The sequence below is a fragment of the Spermophilus citellus genome (genome assembly GCF_964194105.1).
Source record: "Spermophilus citellus genome assembly, chromosome: 4".
NCBI lineage: Eukaryota > Metazoa > Chordata > Mammalia > Rodentia > Sciuridae > Spermophilus > Spermophilus citellus.
In genome coordinates, this window is record NC_138185.1 from 198613403 (window position 1) to 198625402 (window position 12000).

Genomic DNA, 12000 nt, shown 5'->3' on the forward strand with positions numbered 1-12000 from the left:
AACTAGAAGCTTCTCAAGGCCCTCACCTGTGAATGGGAGGGCAATCTTTTCACTCTTTCCTTCTTAATCATGCCCCAAAGTCCAGCTGCTTTACTGGGGGAGGGACATTTTGGTCTATATGCGTATAACCATTCTTATGGCTCCAGAACAAGTTCTCTGCTACTGTTTTTTTTTTTTTTAAGAGAGAGTGAGAGAGGAGGGAGGGAGAGAGAGAGAGAGAGAGAGAGAGAGAGAGAGAGAGAGAGAGAGAGAGAATTTTTTTAATATTTATTTTTTAGTTCTCGGCAGACACAACATCTTTGTTGGTATGTGGTGCTGAGGATCGAACCCGGGCCGCACGCATGCCAGGCTAGCGCACTACCGCTTGAGCCACATCACCAGCCCTCTGCTACTGTTGATGGAAACTGACACTAATCCAGAAACTTGGGAAATTCCAAGCAAGATAGGAAAGGCAATTGGAGCAATTCCTGTTAAAATCCACCTTAAGGATCTCATCAAAGACAGTACCCCTTAAAACCAGAAACAAAGAAAAATCTGTAATCCCAGCAGCTCAGGAGGCTAAGGCAGGAGGATCATGAGTTCAAAGCCAGTCTCTGCAATTTAGCATGGCCCTAAGCAACTTAGCCAGAACCTGTCTCTAAATAAAATATAAGCAGCCCTGGGGGTGTTTCTTGAAGGGGATTATGAGACCAAGTCTCTCAATCTCTGTCCTTTTTATGGCTTATGGTGGGTGCACAGGCACTCCTCACCATTGACATCTTGTGCCCTCACCAGAAGCTCAAACAAATGGGGCTTTCTGATTTTGGACTGAAACCTCTAGAACTATGATTTAAACATTTTCTTTTTATAGGTCAATTGCCTTAGGTATTTCTTTGTGGAATCACCAGCTGAATAATACGAGTATTTGGGGAAGAGGGAAATATCTGGGACAAGAGAAAGAGTGGCTTCTGGGCTAATGATCTGCTTCTAGTTCTGTTATTGTGGGTTTGGTGTTTATGTGTATATGTATGCATCTACGTGAAAACTCATTGAATTGTAAACATGGAATTCTTTTTTAAAATATTTATTTATTTATTTATTTATGTATTTATAGTTGTAGGTGGACACAATATATTTATTTATTTTAATTTAAAATTTTTTTTAGCTGTAGATGGATACAATGTCTTTATTTTATTTATTTATTTTTATGTGGTGCTGAGAATTAAACCCAGTGTCTCATACATGCTAGGCAAGTGCTCTACCACTGAGCTATAACCACAGCCCCTGGAATTTTTTTGTTATTGTTTTTTGTTTGTTTTGTTTTGGGTTTCTGCTGTTTTAAGAATCAAAATGAGTCTCAGGAATGCTAGATAAACCTCCACCATTGAGGTACAAACCTGCCCAGGATCTTTTTAATATAAATTTGTTATGGCTTGAATGTGTCTGTCTGTGATGGAAACTTAATCCCAAATACCACTGTGTTGAAAGGTGGGCCCTGTAAGAGAGATTGAACAGATTAATGCTTTTATAGCAGGAATGGGTTTGTTATCCCTGTAGTAGGTTCCTGCTAAAAATGAGTGTTGCCTCACCACCACTATTTTTTCCCCCTTTTGGTGCTGAGGATTGAACCCAGAGCTTGGTGTATGCTAAATACGTATTCTACAAATGAGCTACATCCCCAGCTCTCCTCTCACTTTTTAATGTTCTTTTGCTATTCTACTATGGAATGACACAGCAAGAAGGTACTCACCAAATGTGGGCCCCTCTAACTTGGACTTTCAGTCTTCAAAAATGTAAGAATAAATCCCTATTCTTTATAAGTTATCTGATATCAGGTATTCTAATATCAGCCTAAGAAAAATTTATAACTTATTGAAAGGTTAAAAAAAAAGGAAAGAAAAAAAAGCTGTCAAAGAATCCGTAGAGTGGGTGGACTTTGTCGTGACTGCATTCACTGCTCACATCACCACCCAACAACTTGGACTCAAATAAGTGGGAGTGGTGACAGGCATAGTATGTTCCTCTGGCTATGTCCAGCCCTACTGCAAAAAACTTCTGACATCCCTTCAGCCCGCCCAGGAGCTAGTTCCTGGATCTCAGACCAGTTCTTGGCGTGGAGTGCACAGGTATAAGGTCCCAGATACACCGTGATCCTTTCAGCCTCCTAGCGCTCCTGACGCCTCGGTTCTCCAAACCCGCACTGGGACTCAATCACGCGCACCAGCCACCACTTCCAAGGGGTCTCTGCTCAAAGTCCAGCATGGCAGCGACGCTGATCCTGGAGCCCGCCAGCCACTGCTGCTGGGACCAGCCGGTGCACATCACGGTGCGTGGCCTGGCCCCCAAGCAGCGGGTCACGCTGCGCGCTTCCCTGCGCGACGAGAAGGGCGCGCTCTTCCGCGCCCACGCGCGCTACCGCGCGGACGCCGGGGGCGAGCTGGACCTGGAGCGCGCGCCCGCGCTGGGCGGCAGCTTCGCGGGCCTGGAGCCCATGGGGCTGATCTGGGCCATGGAGCCTGATAAGCCGTTTTGGCGCCTGGTGAAGCGGGACGTGCAGACGCCTTTCGTGGTGGAGCTGGAGGTGCTGGACGGCCACGAGCCCGACGCTGGGCGGCTGCTGGCCCGGGCGCTGCACGAGCGCCACTTCCTGCCGCCCGGGGTCCGGCGGGTGCCGGTGCGGGAGGGCAGGGTGCGGGCCACGCTGTTCCTGCCACCAGGTGAGCCCAGGCTGCTGCTGAGTAGGAGTTGTTGCCTGGACAGCCGCTGGTTTCCTGTGCTGCGCTGGCTAGGTTTTGGCTACTTCGGCACCTGTTGAGAAACTGGCATTGGCTGTGTTCATGGCCGACCAATCAAAATAGAAGATTTTGACTCCTTAGACTCTTTTGCATTATCTTATTTTATCTCTATTATATTCCAAAGAGTGAGTACTGTTATTGTTCAACGGAAGAATCTGGTTCACTTTGCTATTAATCACTACTCTGCAGATCTCTCCAGGCACAGCAGGGCTGCTCTTAGGGAAAGTGGCCAGGGTCAAGGATGCTATTGCCTTGTTGCCTCTGTCTCATGTCCTAGGCTTACTGGATCCTTCACTTCTTCATGTCCTTCTCTACCATAGATCACACTTCACATTCACTGCCTTCCTCACAGATAGCCAGCTTCTGGTGTTTTTCTTTCCTCTTTCTACGTAGACAGCTGAAATAGTACACAAACAACGCCAATGGTTGATGCAACACAACATCCAGCTTTTATTCACATTCGTTATTCTATATGCAGTCCTCGAGCACAGCACCCTGTTGTTTTGTTTCTGGTGCTGAAGCCAGAACCCAAGGCCTCCCCATGCCAGTCAAGGGCCCTACCTGAATCACATCCCCATCCCCAAATGATGTTCTAATCCACTTAAAAAGTTCTGTTGCTCTCTTTTACAACAACTGATGGTTCTTAAAACCCTGCAGATAATTTACCATAGAATCTCATGGAGGGTTAAATCACCAATGGGAAGTTACTCTATGTTTTGGATTTTTTTCTCCTTCCAAGGAACTTGTGTCTCTTTTCAGTAGTGACTCAGGAATCTGTCCTCTTTCCTTGGATTTATAGGAACCCCACTAAATAACTTAGAAAGCTCTCTAGAGGAAAGCAAATTCTTCAAGCGGTATAATGCCTTCCTATTCTCTTCTCTAGGACCTGGACTCTTCCCCGGGATCATTGATATCTATGGAGTTGGAGGAGGCCTGTTGGAATATCGGGCCAGCCTTCTGGCTGGCCATGGCTTTGCCACATTGGCTGTAGCTTTTTATGACTTTGATGATCTCCCCAAGGATTTCAGCAACATACACCTGGACTACTTTGAAGAAGTTGTGTGCTACATGCTTCAACACCCCCAGGTTCTCCTTCCTTTGTTTAATCAGTCTCCCAAGAAATGTCTCCATAGCTGGTGTCACCAGAACCAGTGCAGTGATGCTGCTCTTTTCTGTTTTCACTGAGATTCCTTTTGGAGACCTCCTAGGCTTTGGGTGCTTATTATTTCTGCTTTCTCTAACAAATGGGTTCAGGATGTAGAATTGTTCTTATAATCCATGTGCAATTTCACTGAGAAATTCCTAAATTCCTTTTGTAAAGCAAATTGAGCCTCTCATTAGTATCTTTGCATGCTTGTCATTTAATCGGTAATTTCCTGATTTTGGAGAATCTGATCTGAACTTGCCCACCTGTTCAGAGGCTAAGAACTACTGAACTGGAATCTGAAGTATTACTTTGTTTCCATAAAGTTAATCATTTGCCTGTAATGATTATATGGGATCTGATTAATGATTGCCATCTTGGAAGAGAACTTAGTTCCACACAGTTGGATACCAAGCCATATAAAGACTGGAATCAGAGCTACTGAATGAGCCTGAACTTGATAGGCTCCATGGCTCAGCATTCTTGAATGGATGATTCTCTGGAACCAGTTCCTAAATTTGCCAGTGAATTTAAGATTTTTTTTCTTCATGTTTAACCAGATAGTTAATACTTGGGAAGAAACTCCACTGTCACCCGACATTATGGATACTTCACATATTGAAGCTAGCAGCATTTTGAGTTGCATATTCATGTTGAATAAAGTCTTAACTCTTCTTTCTTCCTTTCTTTCAGGTAAAGGGCCCAGGTGTTGGGCTTCTGGGCATTTCTCTAGGAGCTGACATTTGTCTCTCAATGGCCTCATTCTTGAAGAATATCTCAGCCACTGTATCCATCAATGGATCTGGGGGCAGCGGAAACTCAACTATACACTACAAGCAGATTAGCATCCCACCACTGGGTATTGACCTGAAGCGAATCAAGGTTACTTTCTCAGGCATTCTGGACATTGTGGATATTCTGAATGATATTGTGGAGAAGTTTGAGAACCCCAGTATGATTCCAATAGAGAAGGCACAAGGGCCCATCCTCTTCATTGCTGGTCAGGATGACCATAACTGGAGGAGTGACTTAAATGTGCAAACAGTCTCTGAAAGACTACAGGCCCATGGAAAGGAAAAACCCAGGATCATCCTTTACCCTGGGACTGGGCACTACATTGAGCCTCCTTACTTCTCCATGTGCCCAGCTTCTGTGCACAAATTGTTCAACAAAGTTGTGATCTGGGGTGGGGAGCTCAGGGCTCATTCTAAGGCCCAGGTGGATGCCTGGAAGCAAATTCTGTCCTTCTTCTCCCAACACCTTGGAGGCACCCACAAGGGTGTGTCCCCCAAGTTGTAAATGCAAATCCAGATTGTTATGGACAGGGGAAGAGTTGAGATCACATTTTAGTGTCTAGTGACTATGTAAGTTCCCCTGGGTAGCATTAAATGCCTATTTGGCATTTATGTATATTTCATGTCATTTTATTGAATTTGCTTTATTTGTCAACATAGTACTTTGCTATTGTGACACATGCATATGGTAGAAGATTCAGACATAAGCTGCACAAATGCCCCCTTTGTTAAAATTTGGGGGGTTTTCTAGGGTTTTTTTTTTTCATTTTTTAATTCTATCAATTCTTTAATTCTTTTGTTAATGCTTTGTATTAGATGACTTTTAAAGATGGGAGAATTTTTTCATCACTGTGAGAGAATGGTCATCCAATATTCCAATCATTGGAAGCAGAGTAGAATCTTTATTGACCCATAGCATACAGAAAGGTGTTGATATAAGGAGATTCGCGGTGGGGGGGGGGTCCTTTGAGGGGAGGAATTGGGAACATCTTTCTGTAGAGTAATTAAGTATAAACTCTGCACCATGGTGATTAGACTCTGATCTCTCTTCCATCTCATTTACAGATTCTAGGGTTGATGTGGGAAAATTATAGTGGGATAACTTTAGAGGAATCATTTCCTCACTTCCTTTTACTTCAGCATTGCAGAATATTGTGCAAGTATATTTGAAAAGACAATGGCTGGTGAGGATAGAACCTAGCACATAATCTGTTCCCAGAAGTCAGAATTAATTATTCAGAAGCAAACAGATAATCTTAGAGGACTTTTAACACAAAAACTGAAAATCACAGGTAACACTATTTTCTTATGTGTTTTCAACTCTTCTATTAAATTACTTACTAGAAAGGAAGCAAGTCAAGCTATTTGCCTATTTGTTAAAATTTTGTTTCTTGTTCACTAGAAACTATAAAATAAAGAGGGAAATAAAAATCTAAAGACCTGAAAAATCAAGAAACAAGTAGGTCTGTCTTTGAACAATGGACTCAATTTTCTATAGAAAAATGTAGAGGAATTTTTTTTTCTTTTGGGTACTGGGAATTGAACTGAGGGGTGCTCTGCCCCTGAGCAATATCCTCAGTGCTTTTTATTTTTTATTTTGAGAAAGGGTCTCACTACATTGTTGAGGAGCTCTTGCTAAAGGTTGCTGAGGCTGGCCTTGAATTGCCCATCCTCCTGCCTCAGCCTACCAAGTCACTGGGATTTATATTTTTAAAAAGGCAATTTTCGGGCTGGGGTTGTGGCTCAGTGGTAGAGTGCTCACCTAGCATGCACGAGGCACTGGATTCAATTCTCAGCACCACATAAATGTAAAATAAAGATATTGTGTCCACCTAAAACTTAAGAATAAACATTTTAAAAAAGGCAATTTTCCAAAATTGATGTCCAAGATATCATGCTTCATATTCAAGAAGCTCTGTAATCCTGTTCACAATAAATTATCTTTAATGTATCATAGTAAAACCATTTATGATAGTTTTATGACATAGCTATAAATTATTTGCCATTCTCCCACCAAGAGTGGGACCTAGGTCCCCTCCCTTCAAATCTACATGGGCTTGTCATTGGACAATCAGTTGAGAGAAAGTGGTGCTGTGTAGCTTCAGAGATCACCTGGTTTTCTGGGAACACGCCCTCACAGTTCTGAGCTGCCTCTCCTAAAGTTTGACTACATTCAGGCTTTGGTAGTGTAGGGAGCCCAAGACACAGGAGAGGCCAATTACTGGGACCTCTGTGGCACTGACAAGTGAAATGAGATTGTGAGTCATCTCTGCCCAGGTGCCAGATAATCTGAGTAAAATAAAACCCAGATGATTCCAGACCCAGACACCTGAACCTTCCCAATTAATACCTCAAGCACCCTGGAGCAGAGAAGAGCTGTCCCTATCAAGCCCTTCCCGAAGTGTGGAAATGTGAACTAAATAAAATAAATGTTCTTGTTTTAGATGACTAGTGTTTGGAGTTTATTTCAATCACTTACTATGGAATAAACTATCCCAAAGCATCTTGATTTAAAACAATATCTATTTTTCTCAAGACTGCTAAGTGGACAGTATTTAATAGGAGTGGATCACCTCTGTTCCAAGTGACATTGGCTGGGGCAGAGTGACAGGGGTTTGGAGGATCTACTTTCAGAGCAGGGAAGTTGTTCTGGCTGTCAGCTGGGAACTCAGGCAGGGCTGTGAGTTAGGGGGTTCTTAGTTTCTCTCCACTTGGGCCTTTTCACTGGTTACTGGCATTGAGTTCTAAAAGGAGGATCCCAAGTCAGCAAGGTGCAATTGCATGGCCTTCCTTTGACCTGTCATGGGAGTTAGATAGCATCTCTCTTGTCATTACTATGGATCATGGCAGTCATGGACATCTACCAAAGTCAAGAAGAACACACTCGTGAAAGGAGGGCGCCAAGGTTCTAGAAAAACATGTGGGCTGGGAAATACTGTAGCCATCTTAGAACATTACAATTTGCCTTCTGGCCACTCATCCCTCCCACACGCAATCACACACATCCCTCTTCTGAGGTTCTATATTCCATTATTTAGAGCACCTGGCTCAAGCTCTATCCAGGTCTAAGAGCTCCTCATCTGTTATCAGGTCCAGATACAGATGTGGCTCCTTGGAACAGTTCCTTGAGTATCATTGAGTATCGTTCTTCTCAATCCAAACACCTGTGAAATAAAAAAGTTAACTATTTCCACAGAGACACATACACAATACCATGATGGGAAAGGTATAAGACAACTCCTAATGACCTATTCAAAAATTGGGAAAGTGGGAGTAACAACAGTCATTGGCCCTTAGCAACTCTGAAATCCACTGAGAACAGGAGCCATCATCATTATTACCTAGTTTATTCTGTGTCTGTTGTTCTCTGTGGCTCTTGGTTTTTACAGTTTGAACTGAAATCTTAATTTACAATAAGAAAACTACATTAGCAACTAAAAAGTCCATTCAACTTGCTTCTGAAAAAGATTAGGAGTTCAGAGTTCTCTTTATTTCATACTCTCTCTCTCTCCCTTATTAAAGAGCTCCTAGTTCTTCCACCAGAATTCTCTTAAAAGCTTTATTCTTTTTCTAAATATCTCTATTGATTAGTCTCTGCACACAACTTCAAATCTGTTTGAGATAAAAATACTCTACCTTAGACTCCCTGTGCGGGTAATGCAGGACAACACCCTTAAGATTTCCAGATCCCGTGGGGTCTGGTGGTACATGCTTGTAATGCTGTAATTCCATCTACTCAGGAAGCTGAGGCAGGAGGATCACAAGTTTGAGGCCAGCTTTAGCAACTTAGCAAGATTCTAAGAACTTAGGGAGACCCTATCTCAGAATAAAAAAATAAAAAGGATAGTGCCCTAGGTTCAATTAATTCCTTGTACCAAAACATTAAAAAAAAAAAGAAGAAGAAGATTTGCAGATCTTTGCTAAACAGGCTCTATTAGGCATATTATTTAAATATTTTCATTTCTAAGAGTCACCGATAAAGTTCTTCAATGAGGAATATCTTCTGAGACTGAACCCTTAAGAAAGCCTAAGATTATCATGAGACCATGTACCATTTATTTCAATTACTTATATGTATCTATTTTAATTTCATAATTAGTGATGCACTACTGACTGGTAGTGTTACCAATGTTGGCTGGTGACGAGTCCTTGCTTCCCCAATGTTGAAGAATAACACCAGAGAAGAATGCCGAGGCAAGGTCAGAGTAGAAATTAGAAGTTTATTAAAGGACAGCAGAAAAGACTTCTCCTGGAGGAAGAAGGGGACCCAAGAGGTGGAATCCGTGGAAGTGCAGTTGTTTTCCCTTTTTATAGTTCTTTCAGTGATGGAATGTAGGTTGGAAGGCCCGAGGGGTGGGACACAGGTGGGCCAAAGAAGTAATCTGGGCAGGAAGGACTTCATTTAACACTTCTTTGGGATGGGCTATCTCCAAATCTGTTGGGGGCTGTTTCCTAGGTTCCATTAACATTCCTTTGGGATGGACTTTGGGCCTAGGGCTTTTTTGGGACTTCATTAACATTTCATGAGTTGTCCTGCGTTTCCTGGAATCATTCTCAGCATGGCCTCCATTTTAGATTTCACTCGATATTAGACCCGATTTACCTAACTACACTGACTACTAACTTTAAATCTGGCTTCAGTAGGTTCGGGGATTCTTTTTTATTATTTATTTTTTAGTTGTAGATGGACACAATATCTTCATTTTATTTATTTTTACATGGTGCTGAGGACCGAACTCAGTGCCTTACATGTGCTAGGCAAGCACTCTGCTGCTGAGCTATAACCCCAGTCCCAGGTTTGGGGATTCTTATTCTACTTAAATTGATTCATTAGCATTGCAATTTGTCTCCATCTTCTCATTTTATTGTCATCGAGATGTGAATGTGTGATGGTCTTACAGACTGACTACCTTTTCTTATGATGTTGTTCTCTAACATTCTATATATAATATACATGATATGATATCTTGCCCACCATGATCTTAATCTCAAACATCTTTTCATTTTAATCACATAAAAAGATGAAAAGTGATGAAGGAGTTCATCTCTAGGAGCATCTCCTATACTATGTCATCTCTTCTGAGCTCTCTATCCATCACAGAAATGCCACTCACTGTACACAAATCTACCTTACTTCATACTGATAAAGACATGGAAAGACTTTGGTCCACTCCTAGGTACACCACTTATAATCTACATAACTTTATCAACTTTCTGCATTTTCTTCATAATCCTATCATTCATCCTGTAGCCCTCATTGAGACTCAGACACAATGATGAAGCACATCCTTCCTTGGCCCGATCCTGTCTAGTATCTTGTACATGAAAATATGATTCACTGGAATTGAAAGGGTAAAGTTTCTAAGCTGCAAAGCCTGAGTTAAAATGTAAAGGACTAGGTATTGTAAAGTTTCTGAACTGCACACAGAACCTGAAATTCCTGAGGCAGTTAAGACAATGCCCGGTACTGACCATTTAGTTGTTAAATAACCTGGACTCTGTGCAGTTTGGCACATAGGTATTCAGGGCCCAAACCAATCAGTTTAAATGTATCCCCCTCTTTAGGAGTGACCTATCAGCCCGGCCGACCTGTTCCCGCCAATGAATGGACTAATCATGTTTGAGAGTTGTTGTTCAATTTTCCCACGGCGCCTCATGATGATTTGCTCTGATGTATGCAAAGCCCCCGCCCTCCCCAAAAAGTGTACTTAAGCACTGCTCAACCCCTGCTCAGGGCTTTTTGACCGCTCTCCCTTCTTGAGTGAACCTGGAGCCCCAGCGCACTGGATTAGATCCTCAATAAATCCCCTTTTGCTGTTGCATGAGTCCGTCTCTTGGTGGTCTCTTCCTCCGACGTTCGCCGGACCCTTACAGAATGTCTGCCAATGTTCTAGCTAAACCCATCCATTGTGCTATTAAAATCAAGAAGTTAATCACTAGTACAAACCAAAAAAACTTTTTTTTTTTCAGTTAAAGGGAAAGATCTTTGTCATTCTTAAAATATAAATGCTGGAACTTTGGATAACTGGGTTTTTTTAATATTTATTTTTCAGTTTTCGGTGGACACAACATCTTTATTTTATATGGTGCTGAGGATCGAACCCAGCACCCTGCACATGCCAGGTGAGCTCATTACCGCTTGAGCCACATCTCCAGCCTGGATAACTGTTTTTATGAAATATAAATATATTTGTCAGGTGATGAGCAAGAATACAAACAATAAAATGAATTAAGGTCAATTTTATGAGAGTAAAAAGCCACATATCATTTACTTACTTATTTAATTAAGGTCAATTTTCTGAGAGTAAAAAGCCACATATCATTTACTTGCTCATATGTGAACAAACAGGAGAGAGATTTTGTGATCTAACACTGTAAATATTGTTGTGTATTATTAGACAATATTAAACAGCCTACAATCAAGTGGTTTGCAAGCTTAATTCAGTATAATCCACAGTAAAAAAAAATACAACTTACATCAGACCGTATACTTTTTCATATGTATTTACAAGAAAAACAAATACTAACAAGGTGCAGTAGTGCATGCCTGTAATCCCAACTACTTGGGAGGCCAAGGCAAGAAGATAGCAAGTTTGAGGACAGCCTAGGCAACTTAGCAAGACCCTATATCAAAATTAAAAATAAAAAGTGCTGGGGTTATAGTTCAGTGGTAGAGTGTCTCTGGGTTCAATTTCTAGTACCACCTCTCTTTCTCTCTCTCTCTCATATATATATATATATATATATATATATATATATATATATATATTAGTAGGAGCAAATGTGACTCCATTTTGTTTTATGACTTCATCCTGTAAAACAACCATGCCAAGTAGAAGAGTCATGACTGGGGCAAGATGTTCTTTTCCTTTTGCTATAGAAACCTTTAAGAACCTGGAACTATCTAATGGGGTATTGTTTCTGTAACTAGGGTAACGGGGCTCTGTTTCTGTAACTGGAGTGACTAGGCTAATTATGATCGGTTAGGCTTCTCTCGGCTTGACTGCACTTTCCCGCTTCTATAACCTGGCTTGCTTGCATGGGCTAGACCCCCCCGAACATCCCTTTTGTGGTTTTCAGGCTTAGAAGGAGTGCCCTTGCAATTGTTCGGGGCTGATCAGGGGAACAGCTTTATGTTCTGGTCAACTGCCACCGGTGTGCTTCAATAAAGGCTTGATTCAATTATACATGAGTGGTCTGGAAGTCAGTTTATAAAACCCTGGGATGAAGCTTTAACTATTTTATATATATATATATATATATATATATATATATATATATATATATA

General features: G+C 41.6%; 1 protein-coding gene across 2 annotated transcripts in view; it reads left to right on the plus strand.

The window, feature by feature from the left end:
• The first annotated feature begins 1754 nt into the window (after positions 1-1754).
• The window catches only part of ACOT6 (acyl-CoA thioesterase 6), a 41300-nt gene continuing 31054 nt past the window's right edge, over positions 1755-12000 (plus strand). Inside the window, exons 1-3 of one of the 2 annotated variants that reach the window (XM_081289501.1) lie at positions 1755-2696; positions 3658-3860; positions 4612-5560. In XM_081289501.1, coding sequence (XP_081145627.1) covers positions 2240-2696; positions 3658-3860; positions 4612-5217 — 1266 coding nt within the window. In that variant the 5' untranslated portion in view covers positions 1755-2239 and the 3' untranslated portion in view covers positions 5218-5560. Of the gene's footprint in view, positions 2697-3657; positions 3861-4611; positions 5561-12000 lie in introns of those variants that run through there. The other variant, XM_081289502.1, reaches the window with a different exon arrangement.